This window comes from Sceloporus occidentalis, unplaced genomic scaffold (assembly GCF_023333645.1).
Source record: "Sceloporus occidentalis isolate IW3139 unplaced genomic scaffold, rSceOcc1.0.p SCAF_53, whole genome shotgun sequence".
Lineage (NCBI taxonomy): Eukaryota > Metazoa > Chordata > Lepidosauria > Squamata > Phrynosomatidae > Sceloporus > Sceloporus occidentalis.
Window position 1 is genome coordinate 4,932,640 of NW_028317033.1, and position 19,433 is coordinate 4,952,072.

The 19,433-nt window shown below is 42.3% G+C and overlaps 2 protein-coding genes across 2 annotated transcripts in view; one reads left to right on the forward strand and one right to left on the reverse strand.

The window, feature by feature from the left end:
• Positions 1–11,432, forward strand: part of LOC149288263 (FERM, ARHGEF and pleckstrin domain-containing protein 2-like) — a 28,428-nt gene extending 16,996 nt beyond the window's left edge. The window contains exons 14-26 of the mRNA XM_089492002.1: positions 654–734; positions 1,439–1,581; positions 2,317–2,392; positions 3,177–3,414; positions 4,568–4,698; positions 4,966–5,034; positions 7,099–7,217; positions 7,912–7,971; positions 8,426–8,520; positions 8,953–9,062; positions 9,588–9,695; positions 10,684–10,835; positions 11,354–11,432. Of these exons, the coding sequence (XP_089348128.1) occupies positions 654–734; positions 1,439–1,581; positions 2,317–2,392; positions 3,177–3,414; positions 4,568–4,698; positions 4,966–5,034; positions 7,099–7,217; positions 7,912–7,971; positions 8,426–8,520; positions 8,953–9,062; positions 9,588–9,695; positions 10,684–10,835; positions 11,354–11,432 (1,461 nt within the window). The remainder of the gene's footprint in view (positions 1–653; positions 735–1,438; positions 1,582–2,316; positions 2,393–3,176; positions 3,415–4,567; positions 4,699–4,965; positions 5,035–7,098; positions 7,218–7,911; positions 7,972–8,425; positions 8,521–8,952; positions 9,063–9,587; positions 9,696–10,683; positions 10,836–11,353) is intronic.
• Positions 11,433–12,334: 902 nt separating this feature from the next.
• LOC149288264 (serine/threonine-protein kinase 25-like) lies at positions 12,335–16,398 on the reverse strand. Its single transcript, XM_089492003.1, has 11 exons — positions 16,369–16,398; positions 15,609–15,839; positions 15,447–15,503; positions 15,217–15,325; positions 14,785–14,942; positions 14,514–14,699; positions 13,809–13,954; positions 13,622–13,724; positions 13,108–13,182; positions 12,485–12,615; positions 12,335–12,353 (listed from the first exon to the last, which is right to left on the reverse strand). The coding sequence occupies exons 1-11, from the start codon at positions 16,396–16,398 to the stop codon at positions 12,335–12,337; spliced, it is 1,245 nt and encodes a 414-aa protein (XP_089348129.1).
• Between the last annotated feature and the right edge of the window lie 3,035 nt (positions 16,399–19,433).

The following is a 19,433-nucleotide window of genomic DNA, read 5'->3' on the forward strand; positions in this document are numbered from 1 at the left end:
CAAACCGTTCCAACATCATCTTAAGAGATATCCATCACATTAAGAGTATGTTTGAGGACTAAAGGCTCGAGATTTAGACATTGGGCCATTTTCACAGCAAAACCTTTAAGATGTGCGAAAGGCAAACTGACACGATAGCGTTGTGCTGCGAAGGGACACTACGTAATCGGGAATGGTTAAGCTGTTACTATGTCCTTACTCGCGAGTGTCCTTAAAGTGACCTTGAAGTGGGGTAATACCTGTACCACTCATTAAGTATGGGCAGCGCAGTAGTGACCAGCGTCTTTCCATTCCACGCATGACTGCACCAGTTGAGGCCATGCAAGAGTCATTTTGTAGTAGGGTTCTCTAGAATGCTGTTGAAAGCATTTGTCTCCTGGACTCCAAACCTTTGTTTTAGTGAAGAATTGGGCCCCTTCTTTTGGAAGACTTATCTAAACTTATATTTGGCCCATGTTTCCTGATGTAGAGGCCCAGATTTAATCAGTCATTGGTCTCATCTTTGATTCAGAATGCCTTCTTCGAGCTTTGGTGAAATAGTTCTGCATTTGGTACCAACAATTATCTTTTTCCCCATATGTATGTTAAGCCACTGGCAAATTTCAGTGCTTTTGTGTCAGAGTATGAACTGTCTTTTTCTTCCTAATGTGCAGATGGGAGAGGCTTATTACATAACCAAAGAAATACTGAGTACAGAGACCTCGCATATTAAGGATATTGAAGTCATAACTGTGGTAAGAAAAGGGCCAATGTAATGCTGCTGTTGATGATATGTTTCCAGTTGTTAGTAGAGATTTCCGTGATGGGGAAACGTTACCACTCTGTATTGATTTCAGAAATAGAGGGAAGTTTCTTTTGATGTCACCACAAGGAAGCACAGAAGAAAATTATATATACATGTGTGTCTAAAACAAAGGCAGGACATGTTTACCTTTTATAAGCAACCAATGATTTCAAAGTACGGTGCTCTTAACAGTGAAATGACGAGATGACGTTGAGTCAGTTATGTAACAAGGACTCCTGGGGCAAGATCGGAGGTCCTGCCGTGTGCAGGGGCATTGCTGACAGACGGCTCAAGAATGCCCCTCACTTTGCACCACCTGGGGTATTATACCATGGAAGTTGGATTGCTTAATCACGTACTAGTGATTATTGCACTTTTCCCAGATCCAGAAACGTAATGGTGTTAAAGATGTGTAATTTATATGTATTAGAAAGACCGTTTGTGTATCTGATGGGATCGGCCATCTTGTTCTCAGGATCTGCGTGATTATTTCTCCCCATATTTTAAAATAAAAGTCCTGCTGATTCTCTCAGCCAGAGACCTGCTATGTGCGGACATTACCTCAGCTCGCAGCATGGCTCACGTGATTAAGTGTTACAGATACACGAAGCCATTTTATAGATCATTAAGCACATTTGTCTCTTTCCCTGCCAGTGGCTTCACGGGGCTCTCTGTAAAGGAGGCATTATCCACGGGGCGTCTGAGAAACTGATGAAGCCTCTGTTTTTTAACATGGCTTCTGTGCATCAATTTCATCAAAACTTTGTGCAGCAGCTGGAGGACGTCCTTGCTCTCTGGTCAGTACGCCTGTGACGTTACATGGATTTTGGGTCTGTGTCCCAAGTGCATGAAAATGTTTTTCTTGTTGTGATGTGTTTTGTACATATGAGGCATTGACAGTTTGGCAGCCTTTTGAATGTTCAAGGCCTCTTCAACTGGATGGCTGCTCCATACAATTACCAGCTTGTTCATCCCTTGTATTGAGAGATCAACATACCTGTCAACATAGCTGAACTCCCTAGGTTTTCCTTGTCAGTTTATTTTCTTTGAGCAGAGGAGCGCTGGTGGACATGCCTACTCCTCACTCACTTCCCTCCTACTTCCACTCAAATAAAGGCTGTCTAGACCGATCCCCACCCCTAGGCAAGGCTACCTCCTCAAAAGAGGGTGAGCTGTGGATACCCTACCCTGGAAAGACCCCAGGTATGCAGTTAATGTACCCTTAAAGTGTTGGTTCGCCAAAACTCTACTGATGATTCAACATAATCACTTTCTTCTTTTGACTTGGTAAAATATTTCCAAATATTCTCCCAGCCATCATCCACGTCCCTGTGACCTTCCATCCAAACCCTTCTGAGAACTCCCCAGCATCCTGTAGAATGGTGAATAATGGAAATGCATCACGTTACACGCCTTCCTACATGCGTGTTACATGGAGTAGCTACTACTGCAGTAACGGTATAAGATAAGGTAATATGGCATGCACCTACTTGTATGTTTATTCATTTTCTCTTACATGCATGTGCTACTAGGGAAGGCCGATCTGCACATTCTAAGGACACGCAGATAATTGGAGACTTCATGCTAAGGAACATGACCTCTCTACGGGTGAGATTGTGTATGTTTTATTTATATGTCACCACACGTGTGCGTTGCAAAAAGACAGGAGGTTGTCGCAGCTTTGTGTTTTTTCCTCTGTTAAATAAAGCTCACGCTGTCACATTCTTAACACTTGCGATACCATTATGACATGACTAAGTTTAGTTTTCTATGTCAGATGGTTAAATAACCTCGGAATTTACTGTTCTGCATATATGTGTTTTAGAAAGCCACATCCGTACGATGTCTGCCACAGCTTTAACAATACTGGCCATCCAAAAAAACATATAAATAAGAATTGAAATACACTTCTATTCAAAGGTTTTGGGGTCATTTAGATGTTTTCATGAAAAATAAGGAAATTTCTAGCTGTCACATTGCATGAGTGTTTTATAACGATAAATTAACCTTTTAAACTTCAACTTGGATTAGTGAACACAGTAGTGGGGGGAGCGATAAAGGTCCTCTTAACGCCTATTAAGATATTTCATTAAAAATAATCTGTTTCCAGCTACAATAGACATTTACAACATCAACAACATCTGCACTGTATTTCACATCCATTTCATGTTATTTTAATGAATAAAATGTGTTGTCCTCCCCAAAAAAGGACATTTCTTAGTGACCCCAAACATTTGAGCTGTAGTGTAGGTACAGCACTTTTTCCCACCAACAGAACTGGAAGTGAATGTAGACATTGTTGAATGTGTAGACATTGTTGAATGTGTAGACATTGTTGAATGTGGTTGATCTCATTATCACATGTCTGTACTGACCCAACTTTCTACCGCAGGCACTCTTACCTCTCCTACATAGACTAGAAGATGTGTTTCTTGAGCTGCAAAATAAGTCTCCCTCACATCAGGAGGTTGAGGTTTTGTTGCAGGAATTTGAGCAACATCGGGTGTGTTACCTTCCTCTCAGCTGTCTTCTCCTGAAGCCATTACAGCGCCCCTTGCAGTATGAAAAGCTGCTGGAGAGACTGTGTCGGCATTACCCGCCATCTCACCACGACTACAACAACTGCCAGCGTAAGCCTCGCATGCTATGTGTTACCTCAGAGAAGGTTTTCAAGTAGACTAGCTGGCTCTGAGGCTCCTGGCTAGTAGGATCATTATTGGACTTTACAATACCTTTTCCAGAACAAAAATCTAATCGACGTTTTGCTCGTGTAACTAATGTGGAAGGACAGTTGGGCTGAGGGGGGCTCTGGGTTGAGTGATTAGCACTAGTACAGACATGTTCGTCCTTTTATTCAGATCCACTTCTGGTGGCTTGAGAAAGCTGTTGAGATAAAACTTGCCTCACATTAGTTAGTCTTTCCAGTATTCTGTAACAAAGATCTGAGATGTTCACCAAGACAGGCTCTTCATAGTCCTACGGTGCGTCCCCGCTTGGGAGCATCTCAAGTTTTAGCTCTCGTGCCATTACAGGGCAAAAATCTCCATCGTCGTATCCGTCTGATCTTACCCCAATCGTGGTCCAGAGCTGTAATATGAAACACACTTCCCCTGCGTGATGTGTGAGGGAACCAACCAACCCCAGGCCTTTATTGGCCTTTTCCATGGGGTACGGTTGGTATCCGTCTGGGCCCAAGAGAGCAAGGACTATGTATATCAATATGTCTCCGATTTAAATGGGGCGTCTCCCCTTATAATAGGTCAATCTGTTATCGCTAACAAGCAACCTTTTATTTCCCGAAAATAGCCTCTTGTTTGTTGTGTCAGGAGTGTGGCAGCATTCCTGGTAAAAGCATATTAAAAAAACCCATTACATACACAGGATCACTGTTAATATTTCTGTTTCCAGCATTAAATGCGTATTTTAAAAGGTTGTCAATCCTCCCCACTAAAGTTCCTAAATACTCAACATACTCCCACAGTCATTGACTTAAATTATTTAATTGTTCGTTAAGTCTGCAAAGATTGTTTAAAAAAACCCAAATGACTGCAGGTTAGTTTTAGGCCCCAGAGAATTTTCTATGCTTCAGCTCGTCTCAGCCTTCATCCAGCTGTGTAGAATGCCATGTTTATAGAATGTTGCATTATATATGAGCAAAAACGCTCACAGCGGCTCTGTTCCACAGGGACGGAGCCCAAAATATCCTCACATAAGTCTAACCAAGTTCCAAATCTATGCTACTGGTTTAAATGGCCGTAAAAGATCCAATTGTGTCACTGACAGGAGCTTTAGGCGAGGCGAGCGCGGTGAGTTCCCAGCTACGGCACCGTCTGCTGCACCTTCAGAACCTGCAGAGACTCCATCAGCTTCAGAAGGATCTGCTTGGAGGAGAGAACTTGGCATCACCCGGCCGAGTAAGTCTGTGCCGTATATTACACGCCATCCCTATACAGAGACATCTCCCCAAAATCCCATAATGATATTATCACATTATTCGATATTCAGTTATTTCAATATTCAGCAGTCAGGTGGTTTTTTTATTTATTTTTATTCCCACCACCCCATAGGTTTCCCATAGACTTAGACTCAATCTGTATATTGTATTATTAAATCACGTAATGTGCCAATGCAGGCGCCGTGCTGTTTATGTGACATAATGTGTATCATTCCATATCCTGCAGGAGTTTATACGTGAGGGCTGTCTATTCAAACTGACCAAAAGCGGCCTGCAGCAGCGCATGTTCTACCTTGTAAGTGTACTCTGCCGGACGCCACGTTAAACCTATGCATAAAATGTTCTGGGACGAGCTGCTGCACTCTGGCTAGATAATAACGTCTGCAATAAGCATGTTACTATTACGCTCTCCATGTATAGTAGTATCTCTTTACAAGACTATAACATCTGTAATAGAGAGCCTAGCGGTGGCACGCGTATCACGGATACAGCTTGCTATAGACACACTAGTAGCGTGCCTACCTCTTAGATCAGGGGCGTCCAACATGTGGCCCGCGAGACCTCGAGGTGCGGCCCACGTAAGATCGGCAGCCAGGGCAACCGATCTTACGCGGGCCGCACCTCGAGCCTTGCTACAACAAGAGCCCTGCTACTTACCTGTGGGAGGGTCTTTTGTACTGCACAGAGGAAGCGGAACCCAGCAGAGTTCACGTGACATCACATGACTCTGCTCCAGTCCTGCTTCCTCTGTGCAGTACCAGAGAATGCAGAGGGAGGCTGCGCCCCCTGCTGAAGTCTGTGAGCGGCATCGAGGAGCTGCAGTGCAGGTAAGGAGGTGGGGAGGGTATTTGAATCAGTATGTGTGATTGAGGGAATGAATCTGTGAATGAATTGAGTATATGAATGAGTGTGTGTGTGATAGCATGGATGTGTAAGTGCTGGAACCTAGGCATGATGGGACTGTGATTGCTGTTGGCATGATAGGAGTGTGATTGCTAAGTCAGCCAGTACATGCTGAAACCTAGCTAGATGCCCCCCTTGTGTATTGAAGCTGCCAGCAATATGGGGTCTGCACATCACTTACAGCCACCCTGTACCAGCATGTACTGGCTGACTTGGCATGATAGGAGTGTGATTGCTAACAGCAAGCACAGTCCCATCATGCCTAGGTACCAGCATTTACTGGTTGCCTGGGTATGCCAAGTCATATTGCTATTTTTTTTTGTCCAATTGTGGTGTGTTACCTACTTTTATTAAAAATGTGAGTTTTTATTATTTTTAAAGGTGGGGGGTCATTTCTGGTTTTGGAATGTTTTGGTCCAGAATTTTCATTTTGGTGCATCCCTAGAATAAATAGAACTATTTCATTTTTAATTATCCTGAATCCTGAATTTGTAGTCACAAAACTTTCTAGGCCCAGAAATCTGTGAGAGGAAAAGTAAAGGTTTTGTGTCATTTACTTTATTTTAATCTGCATATTTTATTAAAGGCCATATTTTCTCACAGTGAAAAATGAGTTCGGCCCTCGCACGTATACAATTCTGATGAAGTGGCCCACTGCAGAAAAAACTTGGACTGTACTTAGATTGTAAACTTGCACGCAGGGCTGTCTTAAAGTACCAGTTCGCCTTAGTTTGTCGCTTCCATTTTTATATTATATTATAAGAAGCGCTGAGTAAATTGTTGGCGCTATGCAAATAAAAGATCATTGCAAAGTTGCATTTGCAGTAAGATTATTGCTACGGGTTGAGTATCCCTTATCTGAAATGCTCGAGAAAAGAAGTATATTGGATAAGGGATCATTTTGGATAACGGATCTGTCTTCTCACCTGTTGGTCAGGCTTCTCCCCGCACTTCCATAGTGCTTCCTGTCTGGGGAGGACAAAGGGAGCGGAAGTGTTCTGGGGAAGCCTGAGCACCGGACCGGAAGCGATCTGGTACAACGGGGAGAAACCTGAACCACACAGAGAGAAGCCGAAAAGGATCTACTGACTACAGGAGAGGTCAGACACCTCGCCTGTTGCGAGTTTCCCTCATCTGAATTTACTTAACCCCCCCCCCCAAAAGAAAATCAGATAAGGGATTTTTGGATAAGGGATACTCAATCAGTATTGGACTCTCCATACAAAGATGTATTACTGCATCTGCCATACAAAACTGTGTCCGCAGCATGCATGTGATGTCCAAACCCGCCATGCAAAGAATTATCTACTGAAAGCATGTTGGAGTTACCATTGTTTTTTTGTTTTTTCTCCCCTTTTCTGACGTGTCTCCCTCCCTTCCCGGGAACAGCCCTGATAATAATTGTTAGAAATGTAACGAGAGAGACCTCATTTATGCATTTCTTTTTATACAATAGTTCTCGGATGTGCTGTTATACACACGGAAAGGGCTGAGCTGCACAAATCAGTTCCGGGTTCATGCGCGTCTTCCTCTGCATGGAATGCTGGTGAGGGATTCGGAGTCTGGATATTTTCTGTTGGCATGTTTGCTGTTCGATGCGGTCTAGTTAATCCTTCAGCTAAGACTGCAATTTATAATTTTGAGATGTTACACACACTTTAGAGTTTATTCACAAAAGCTATTATTTGCTGGAGCGTTGTGGGGTTTATGCATTATGAAAAACACTTTCTATTGCAAGTAGTGGGTGATCTCTTAATGAGAGTGAAGTTGGTGAGAGTGAAGTTGAATTAATCAACACTTTACTCGCTAACAGGGATGGGAAAAGTTTCCGTAGAAGGACACCGGAGTCCGTGACATCATTATTTTGTCCACCATGAGAAATATCGGTGCCTATCCCTGTTTACTAAAGTTGGATTGAATGTTTATTGTAAAGTTACTCCTCACGTATAAAACGAGGATAGCCGTGATCGCTGTACATGGAACTTCTTGCCTGCTGTCTGCTTTATTTTTATATCCCTCTTTGTTTGTAACATTGCATGCGCTATTCTGATCTTAGCTGATGGTTCTGGATCCACCTGTGAGTATTTTAAGACATCAGGCCCACTTATTCTGCTTTCTAGCCTTTCACTTGTGCAACCAGACCTGTGTATGCCATGTCCCTTAGAGACGTTTGCTTGAGTAGCGTTGGCTATATTTGTCCAACAACTTGTCGTGTGTCCCATTCAACTTTCATCTGTGGTCACTATCCACAGGCTGAGGACATTCAGAGTTCTGTCCCCCACTGCTTCACGATCTACTCTGCACAGACCACTATTGGAGTGGCTGCCAGGTGAGTGCAGTAGAGAGCTGCTGCCCTTTGTGCCGTGTTACAGCGATACGACCTGTGTGAGCATTGCTGGTTAAGGGTGTACAGGTGCTTGTAAAAGGGAACTCCAGCCATCGTATACACATTAATGCAAATTATAGGTGCCTGGCCCCTTTAAATGTTTGTGCCATTCTGCAGAACCCCCCCAAATGCATTTGCCCCTTTCCCCACCCCCCAGCTAAATGCCTGCAGGAGATGTGTTCGGCTGCATGCGTTTCCCAGCACATGATGTACTCCCCTCCAGTCAGCTCTGGCGCTATTGGCGCAACGGGAGCAATTTCCTGCCGCTGATTGGCTGCTTAAGCTGTCAATCAGTGATAGGGTATACGCCCATTGATTTCATTGAAGTGCTTTACTGCCACTGATGGCAGTGATTTTTTGTTTGCTTTTTTTGTGTGTTTTTGCTGCATTGTTCCAGTTCACAGCTTGATATGAGGCAATGGTTGGAGGATCTGAACGCCGCTATAAGCCGAGCGCCCCGATACGGCGAGCTGCCCGCGCCTTTTCTCCAGCGTGAGTAACGTTATTGCTTTTGGTGCTACCGGGCGATACCAGCTTTTACCGTGACCGCCTGTAACTCGTTTTTATCTGATCAGGCTACAGGGGAATAGCTCGTTAATATGTTGAGTTATATATACCTCAGAGTAAACATGCATGTTATTGGGTTACTGTGTAACATACATTAAGCTGAGTTCAGGTGTATGTATAAAGACCTGGGAAATTCTATTTTCTACATCATCAAAGAAAAGCTCTATGAAATGGAATGAAAGGATAGAGATGGCGATCCTGTCCTCATCGATCTAAAGCAAACATAACATGATCATTGGTCAATAAGATTGACTCCAAGGTGAAACTTACTCTTTGGATTCATTAGGTGATAACGCACTCAGGGGAGTGCTGACAATGACATGTCTGTAATGAGCTTTGTGTTCTTTGATTGTACAGAAGCGGTTGTGATCTCCTCTGCAGAGAGTCATCACCCTAACACCCTGAGTCATGTGTGCTGGTACCGGAACCAGAGCGTGTCCCTCACTGACCACATCGCTATGATGGAGGTACCGTGAAGATATCCGGAAACAGATTCCAGAACGCGCTCATTCATTTAACTCTTTTAACATCACACTCAAGCCTGAGATAACAGATCACCTTTAGTTTAGCTTCATGGGTCCATTTATTTTTTAATGGAATTGGTTTGGCTGTCAGTTAAGAGAAGAAAGCATCTTAAATTGTGTGTTTTGCCTGATAAGTAGGGATTCCCTTTACACTTATGGCCAAAGAGTGTTCCCAAAAATGTCATGAAAGTTTGTACTGCAAAACCAAGCCATATTTAAACTCAAAATATGAAATCAACATTAACAAATACGACAGAACAAGCATTCCAGTTACATTAGAGTCCTGTTATCCACATATCTTGCGAGCAGGGCCCTATTTACCAAACGCATCGCTTTGTCTTTATGTCGACTCTAGTTTTCTTATACCCCTTGAAAATATTGTAAGAAGCGCCGCATACATTGACGCTGTACAAATAATAGATAATATTAACACTTCACAATGTGAATGAAATCTCTTGTGTTCTCCAGAATCAGCTTTCGGGTTATCTGCTCCGCAAGTTTAAAAACAGTAATGGCTGGCAGCGCTTATGGGTGGTTTTTACCAATTTCTGCCTTTTCTTCTACAAGACTCACCAGGTAAAATAGCAGGTAGCAAAATAACCTGCTGGAGTGTTTGTTGTATTGAAAAAAATCCAATTAAATTGGACATACAGTAGTTATTTTTTGGGTTGTTTTTTTTAATGATATTTTAGATCCCCCTGTTTACTTAAGGACATAGAGGACAAGTCTCAGAAAATTGCCCTATAGGGCCAGGGACGTATCCCCTACATCTTTGGCTTTTTGCAGCAGCAAAATCTCTGCCGGTGAACATGAACCTGTGTGTGTGTGTGTGTGTAAAATAAAAAAAAAACCAAATCCCATCAATTGTCCATATAATATAATTGTAAAAGAGTGAAAACCAGGAAAAAAAAATGACCCCCAACTTTGGAAGACACCTCCTAAAAGTGGCAAAATGACCCTAGTAAAATACTCTGGATTGTCTTTTTTTCAGTTATGTATGTATGTATGTATATATATGTATGTACCGTATATATATAATAGTTTTATACGGGGTCTTGCTAGCTGTCACCAATAATTATGTTAGAGTCCCACCTTGCTAAATTTGAAGAAAAAAAAGTCATGTGCATCTTGTAATATTTGCCATCTAACGCATAGTTGAAAATCCTGAGCATTAAGGGTGGGTTTCAAATCAGGGAAAGTTGAATATATTTTGGGTATTTTTTGTGTCCCCCGTTGGCTCTAGATGTGTACAATTTATGTACATGTAAAACTGCGTGTTTTTTTTTTTTTTACCTTGTTTCTTGTAATCACACAAAATAATGTCTTACAATTGTGAATATGGTTTCAAAAGAAAGCTTCACTAACTGAGAAAGAGGGGCATTGCATATTAAAACAGGGAAAATGCTCTGGTCCTGCAATGTAAAGGGGTATACTGTGTGATTTTTCTATTTCGGAAGACACATATATAGCAGTTTTCAATATGTGTAATCATGGATCTGGTTTAGCTTAGTATATGGGTCAGCGACATGTTATAAATGCGTACTAGTAATCTGTGTATTTCCAGGAGGATGCCCCCCTCGCCTCTCTGCCTCTCTTGGGGTACACAGTGAGTGTCCCGTCACACACAGACCCCGTCAGCTGCCGGCACGTCTTTAAGCTGCACTTCAAATCGCATGTATATTTCTTCCGTGCTGACAGCGAGTACACGTGGAGAAGGTGAGATATAGCGAATGCCATCGCGAGCGTTACTATTACATATTATATTATTATTATATTACATATATACTGGTAATTAGCATATTTGATTAGAATTTTCCCCAGGCCTGTGATATTATTATACCGGGTACGTTTCCAGTATACTAATACCGGAGTGGAATGGGAAAGAGCGGTGCTGGGTGTGATACGAGGCTCCCCGGACTATACACTACTGTACAAGCTTATGTTACGTTATCAGCTTGACTGCCCCGGCACTTGTAATAGAGAGACCTTCAGAATGCACACAGTTCTGGAGCGGAAGTCCATCTTTCACAGAATGAAGTGTCTCAATGTATTTATTTATGCATTTTCACTTTCTTCTTGCGCTGCCTTTACACAGCGACAATTATCTGCCACTTACCAATAATCTCATATACCTAACTAAAGAATACCTGTGAATTCAGGACGTTTCCAGTTTAATCTTGGCCTTAAATACCCAAACATGATCTGTTGCCAATGCCCTGTCTTCATCTGTGCAGGTGGATGGAAGTCATCAGGCTTTGTGTGAGTTCTCCAGGCAAAATAGGTCACTTTTCTGAAGATGGAAACATTAAGTGATCGCTAGCAAGGAAAAAATCATTCGCTTCAAGGCTGGTATTGCTACCAATAAAGAATATATTAAACTATTCCCCCGTAACACAACTAACACTCTGTATACTGGAATACAAAGGCTTTTTGCTCTGTTCCATTTAAATGCAAGTTGTCTGACCGTACAGAATGCCTCCACATGTTCTTCTTCTGTGCCGTCTATCACAGCGATTCCCATGTCCTTCTTCCTATGGTTTTGTGGAACCTCTGATCCTGTACCCTGGTGTATAATAAGCATTTTTCTGAACGCTGGTTTGCTTCGTTACACGTGGGAGCTGGCATCTCGTGTGTTATGTTGTAAAAGATTTTACAGAAGAATGTCGCACGTGGACCTTAAACAATACCGTGCAATCTAACCCTGCATAAGACGGCATTCTGGACAAGTGTATCTAATTCCTGACCATAACCTATACAGGACTGCTGTGGCAGTTCCGGAAACAAGCTGTCCAGGCTAGAAAGCCATCATATGGCATGCAAAGAAAGCATTTATGTAGAAAGGAGTCCAACACCTTCAATCAATGGATTTTGGATCAGCAACATGCTTTGAAACATCCTTAAGTGTTGTGCTGCTTTTGGAATATATTTATATGAGCTTATTATGAAAAAGCTTCATCATTCTCATACACAGAATCGTTATTTTACTAGAGTAGCTGCAATTGGTAAATGTGTCGGTAGACAATTTGTATGAATGAAATGTCAGTTTATTTTTGTACATAACATGCTGGCTCATCAGGACTGTTGGTAAACACTTTGTTACAATATTGTTAAAAAAAAAATATATAAACATTTTAAAAGTAATGCCATGGTCTGGATGTCACTTTTATCACAGTTGAGGTGGGGATGTGGAAACTGGGTGCCCGTGGGGTTTATTTTCACTGAGCTGTGGAGAATCTGCAACGAGAAGAACAGGTGAGTGGCTAAATTAAATGAAACACTCCTGAGTATATCACTGTGCATAACAACCAACATGGCAAAACACTTAACCACAAACGAGATGAAATGAAAGCTACAAAGCCACCTACCTTTGCACTCGCTTTACCAAGTGAGCGATGAGCTGGTCGGTGATCCCAGGACTCGACTCCTCGGCCAGGCTAAAGGCGTTCTCCAGCTCCTGCACCGATCCAAAGGCACCCGCACAACGCTGCTCCCGTAACTGCAGTGTCAAGAACGGAACCACGGAAACCAATTATCTAACTGCTTATTAAATGAATGGAAAATGTATGTCCCTGCAGCTCCCTCATGTGTGTGGTGGACTCCAAATACACCTGTGTGTGCATCAGCACATGGACAGATGGCCTGCAGTTTGCTGCGCTATTTATTGTTGGGGGAAAAAAGTAAGCCATGACTTCTACTTATGGAATAACACATGTCTAGTGTACAATATTAAGCACATTGAATTCAAATCATGCTTTTTGGCTATTTAAGCAAATAAACATGGATTCTGCACTACCACTTCTGGCCAGCAGGTTGCACTGGTGCAGCGCCTCTGCTCAGTACTTTGTGTGTGTATGTATATATATATATATATATGGCCAAGTATGCTCTAAACATATGCATGGTTCTAATATATATATATATTTTAAAACTATTCTGCTATGTCATGCCGGTTTTCATTTCACATGGCATTCCTTCGCACATTTCTCACCTCCCGAAAGACAGGCGTTACTAGTGCCGACAAACAGTGTGACCGTGGGAGACGTTTAATCACTTCTGCCGGCTGCTGTACCAAATAAATAAGGCAAGATAGGCAATTTGAGAAAGTTATGATTACAAAGTAGACATGAACAGGAAAATAGCAGGGTTATGTTTTACAAACTGCCACCTTCACAATGTTCTATGTATCTATGGCAGGGATATACATAATGACTACGTCTAGCATCTCTAGAATGGTGTTTATAGTCCAGCGGCTTACTATATGGAGTGTCCACTCTGCTGGTGGCAGATTTTTGGGCAGCACTCAATGAAGGATCATTCAGTCAACTGCATGTAAAGGAGTGACAAAAGTGGACCAAAGCCATTGAGTGTTTGATGTAAAAACTATCTTGTGCAGTCCCAATAGTTTTGGACGACCTGTTCATTTCCATACAGTAATTAAACTTTTTAAACATTTTTATGATGTATAAGTAATGTAACTTCTTGGTCAGGTCATACAGAGGTACCTGCTGGAACCCCCACTGCATTCTGCTCATTGACGAGGGCCGCACCGTCTCTGGAAAGGACCAGTGGGGAGCGTGGTTTTGATTCCTTTCGTCTTCGTTATCCCTGATAAAAGATAAGAGATAAGAAATGAAAGCACTGGTGGGAGAGTAGTTTTGATGCAAATCCCCAAAAATTAATTTTACTTACATGTCAGAGTCATCAGAACTAGAGTCATCGCGGTGACCCTGGGCTTTCCAACGCTTGTACCTTTCTACAAGCTCCATGAGGAAGGAGGTTTTCTTGGTGTATCTTAAGATAAAGCGATGCTTCAATAGTTCACGAGCGGTAGGCCTCTGTCACAAAGAGAGATCCTGCTGTGAAAAATACTACTTCCTGACCGGCTTGTCTCAACAACATGGCCATCTATCAATCTGTAATAATAAAATATACATGGGTTTCACCCGCCGTCCAGGCTAAACCTATCATGCTCGGAATTTATATATTTATAGGTCCAATATATCGGGACAGCTTGGTAAAGCACTTAAGACTAAAAATAACAGCAGTGTTTCAGGTAGAAAGACCGAAATATCCATCCATCTATCTAAATAATCATTATATATCCTCACGTCTAGTTACTGGGTATTATGCAAAGCAGATGGCCAGCGTACCCGTTGAGCACCATGGCTATAATAACCCAAAATAAGGTCAAATATCGCCAAACCGTGTTCAATAAAGAGCATTATGGGAAATGTAGTCCTGCAGCAGTTGAAGCAGCTGAAGGGCCGCAGGTTGGACACCCCTGATCTAGAGTGTCAATTTTTCTCAGCTCTAAAAATTGTTTTTCAGATCCGTTGATCAATTATTCACCATGACCTATATTTCTTAGTCAATAGTCCATTGAAGGAAACTTACAGAGCGGGGGTCCTTGTTCAAACAGGCCTCCACAAAGTCTTTAAATGGTTTGCTGTGCTGTCCCTGCAGTGTTGGGGGGTTATTCTTGGGGATCAAGAACAAGACCCTCATGGGGTGGAGGTCAGAATACGGGGGCTCTCCCTTAGCTAGCTCGATTGCAGTGATTCCCAGAGACCAAATATCAGCCTGGAAGAACAGAGACGAAGAGACCATAAATGGAGGAGCAAATCCATATGTTACAGCTTCATGGACCTCAGATTTTTACTCTTACCTTGAAGTCGTAGGCGGATTGTTTAATGACCTCTGGAGCCATCCAGAATGGAGTGCCCACAAAAGTGTTCCTCTTTATTTGAGTGTCAGTTAGCTGACCCGCTACCCCAAAATCGGCCAACTTTACATCTCCCTGCTCCGAAAGCAACACGTTTGCAGCTGGATAGGATAAAGTTAAAAAAAAAAAAAAAGTTTATGAACACGGTCGTGAACGCTTTAAAAGTCTAATAATTGCACCTGTGTCATAGTAGACTGAGGTTACATTGCAAAAGTAAGTTTCCCATACTACAGTTTTATGATCTGTATGTATGTGTGTGTGTGTATATATACAGTATATAGTGTGTAAAATGTGTTTAGGGGCATACAGGTTGTAAGCCCAGCTCTGTCTCTCCGTTTTCACTGATAACACTGCTCTGTAGCCCATTCTTTTTACCTTTAATATCACGGTGGATCTTCCTCTCTGAGTGCAAGTAATCCAGACCCTTTAGGATTTCACGAAGCATGGTGGCAATATAAGACTCTTCAAGAGGACCTGGTTTCAGCTTCATAATAAGAAGAGGGCAAATGGTTATATAATATAAGAGTATGGGAAGCAGAGTTAGGTATAAAAATGTACTACATACAATATTATACATGTATTTCTAGTAACAGTAAAGCCCTTACCAAGTCCAGAGCAGATCCCCCTCCTAAGTACTCCATAATAATCCAAAGCTTAGACCCCTGTGTAAAAAAAAAACAAAACCAGTTACCATCTTGTGAACCATGTGCCATAATGTAACATCATTGTAGACAAATTGTTTGGCCCCTGGAGTAAGGTGTACGTACCTTGAGGTAGGAGCCATAATAGCGGGTGATATACGGGCTATCGCACTGACTCAGCACTGTGATCTCCTGCTGTATGTCCTCGATTTCATCTTCTGCCTTTTCCAGGTCAATGATCTTGATTGCAACTACCTCTTTGCTGTGATTCTCTATGCCCTTATATACCTCTCCAAAAGAGCCTTTACCAATCCGCTCCAGCTTGGTGAAGAGACGCTCGGGATCCATTCTGGAGCCCTGGAGAAGAGATGACTTTCGTGAGAATGCCTACTCATATACTTCTAAAGAAGCCAGAGCTTCTCAGTACACACGGGGCTGATAGCCCCTCTGCCCGTAACAGAATCTAACAGCGATATAGTAAGAAGAATTCCTGGTAACGGGTACTTTTCTTTACCGTATGTCCTGAATATTAATACAAGATGTAGCCGTTGCAGTTAAAGATCCACCGATGTTTACACATTTGTGTTTTTAATTACGTTGTGTTTTGTCATTTGATTACATTTTTGGGGAACGTATGTTTAAAATGTTATCATTTGCACTTGTGGCTATAATGTCATTAAATTGGTTTTCTATTTTTGTTTAAAAAGCAACTTTTTAATTTCCGACCAGAGTTTCGTGAGACACCCTTATTTCTTGTTGCAGTAACGGGCTGTAAACATGCGTGGATGTGTCAGCGCGACACTCAGGAGCATTTAACGCATGAGAATGAATCTCTCTAGATATGGCCCAGTATATATACGTTTCTAGAACTGTTCACATGCCTTACCTGAGCCGGGAAGTCTCTGAGGAGTGCCATTATTGTGCTTTTTCCTCGACTGATTTGAAGATCAGTGTAGAACGGTCCTATTCAGGTTGCCGACGGTTACCGGATGAGGTTCGGACTCCATGTCTGATTTCACAGGTCACTAAGATGGAACAACCCAGATGAACAACTCTACGCTGCTTCGGGTTCAGTGTACACGACCGCCAGTACTAAGCCGTGCGCTACAGAGTGCTACCCAGCGCCGGAGAAAACCGCCATACAATACTGCAGAACAATATTACAATGGTATAATATTGGAAAGAATTATTCTGCTGCTTGTTTCAGGCTGTTAAATACTTATATTCTTATGCGCTGACAACAGTTCGCCAAAACTGTCATTAAATGCCTGCAACAGAGTGAAAATTCTCTAAATGGTCAGATGCAACGACACGTATGTATCACAATCTATCTCACCATTAAACATACATCTGCTATGCCAATAAATATACCGTCAATCACACCAAGCAAGTCCGCGCAAGTAAATGATGCGCCCAATTGTGAAGTGTGCCCACCCCAGCACTAACACCGATGAGTGCATGGCCTAGCTGCTCATGTCATTTAAACTGGAGGCAGCACTAATCATGAGTAATCATGCCTCCGCCATGCCATTAAGCCCCATAGCTCTGCCAGCTACATCTTCTTTTAATGATCTGGCATACACACCAGAGGGCTGCCTCTCAGGTTACGCAATAGCCCCCCTTATCGTGTACACTGCATCAGATGGGCAGCTTGTTGCTTCGCATAAGGGGTCTCGTCCATCAACTACACGTAAAAGGCCCACCCTAGTGACGTCAAGTCAGACTGCAAGATATCTGTCACTTCTCCCAACAAGTACCCGTTTCACAGCTAGGCCTCCTCGCCAAGACCCCCTTGTTAAAGACCCCCACCCTAATGACAGCCAGCCACACACAGCAGGATAGAGGCGTCACTCGCCCGGTGCATTATGGGACGTGTAGTGGTTTTTTTGCGCAGTGCTGTGCAAAAGAGCCTGGTAAAGAACTACAACTCCCAAGTATGTCTGCTGGAAAGCGGATAGGGATATCAGTGGCAAAGGCTTCTGGGAAATGTAGTGAATAAGTCCCCGCTTACTCGCTCTGTTATCTTGAGAAACAACAAGGTGTGAACTTTACTCCCAGAATGCAACGGGTTTAATGATTTTGGATGGGTTTCTAGTTGTCCCGAAGCCACCCAAAGCGACCTGCTCAGAAAGAGTTTTATTGTAGAGATAGTCAGACCTGTCTATACAATATATACAATATATATATTCAGACCCTCCGGAATATAGAGAACGTCGCTGTATCCCAGCCTAGGGTGTTACATCGCTTAAACCAAAATATTAAATAAATCACTTTAAAGATCACTGATATATTTGATTGCAGGACTTATGTTTATTGTTTGTTTTATTTCTACGCTGTTATGAAAGCATGTTTGGTTAAGTAGAGAAAATGTTATGTTTTGTACTAGGGTTCCCACGTCTATTGAAAGCAAGATAGGATTTGTGGCATTACTTGAGTAGAGTTATTGCTACTTTATCATAAGTTAGTCTTCTCTTTTTAGTAATTGGCAGTTTTCTGGAAATGATAGCTGACTTGGTTGCAGCAGAGACCCATTATCTCTTGGTGAGTGAATAGTAGTTATATCGTTAAAAGGAAACCCTTTTGTATTACTGGTGTGAGATTAAACAATACCTTTTCAACAAGGAGATACTGAATAAGGGGAGAGCTAAAGTGAAAGAAGAGAGAGATGAACAGGATAGATAAAAAAGGGAGATGATATGAGATACAGGGAAGGGAGAGAAATGGGAGAATGAAAAGGGGGGTTGAAGAAAAGGGGAGAGATAGAAGGGAAAGGTAGGGTGAAATATAAACAAATAAAAAATGGTGTGGTATAAAGGGGAGAGATAAAGAGGAAGAGAGATAATGAGAAGTGGGGAGATAACAGAAATGGGAAAGATAGGAGGAGAGATAATGAGAAAAGGAAGATCAAAGAGAAGGGGAGAGATAAAAGGAATGGAGAGAGACAAAAGGGGGTAATGAGGAAGGGGAGAGATGATTAGATGGGGGAAATTATGAGAAGGAGAGAAAGTACATTTGTGTTTTGAAAGTGTTTGTATGTTAGGGTGAGCCGACTAAGGGCAACCAAGTGTGTGGATGCAATCTGCGTGCTGGGCAATTCCTGTAGATGGAATCTGGGTGCTGGGACAAGTCCTATGTGTGCAGTTTTGGTGCCATGGCTGGCCTTTGGGGTGTACGACTTGTGATCTATGTCTGCAACTTAGGGTTTCCATGCATTATTTAGTTGCTCTATACCTGAAAATACAGCATTTTAATGTATCATTAAGTTCATTTATACTGTCAATGCTGTGTTTTCTTGTGTTTTTCATTTGCGCTATATACCTGAACTACGTGGGAGGAATAAGTGAGGTGTGTCACAGTGAAGGAGGGGACAAATGAACTCTGGGGCTGATGGCAAGGTTGTCACAGGGGTGGCCCACACAGGGCACCTCAATGCCTAAGGTCGGCCCTGATCACCTAGCTGGACTTTCAGACTAATGAAATTCTATGCAGGAAAGGACTTCTAAGCATTGCCATAAAGAAGCTTAGTGTGGTGATTGTGGCACAATGGCAGCTCCCAGGTCTGCAGATAACAGAAATTTATTTAAACAAAAGGAGATCAGGTTTATGCTGACCCGCATAACTGCATATAGCACTGGGTTTTATGCTCAAGTTAAAATATATTTTTCCATGGGTCTTCCCGTTTAAGAGTTTTTTCACAAGTAGTTTGGTTGCAGAGTTGCCACCCAAACAGTTAAACTTAATTCCCTATGAGACACCATAGGAAAAAGTAATTATGCACAGACGTAGCTACTCCTACCCTGTGCCGTCCTTCAGAACCACACATTTTTAATCCATAAAAAGAATATTAGTAGTATTATTACTACCAGTTTTATTAATTACACTTAGATTCATGGACACAAGTTGCTCTCCAACAGAGAGAGTCAGTGTCTTGGTGTATGTGTGAGTGTCTGT

Bases quoted from the DNA above. Each gene is read 5' to 3' on its own strand.
- LOC149288264 (XM_089492003.1), bottom strand. From the start codon at position 16,398: ATGGCACTCCTCAGAGACTTCCCGGCTCAG. The intron at 14,943-15,216 runs GTAAAAAGAATG...TATCCTATCCAG, and splicing joins GATCCACCGTGATATTAAAG to CTGCAAACGTGTTGCTTTCG. The intron at 13,955-14,513 runs GTAAGTTTCCTT...TCTTTGTGACAG, and splicing joins TGAACAAGGACCCCCGCTCT to AGGCCTACCGCTCGTGAACT.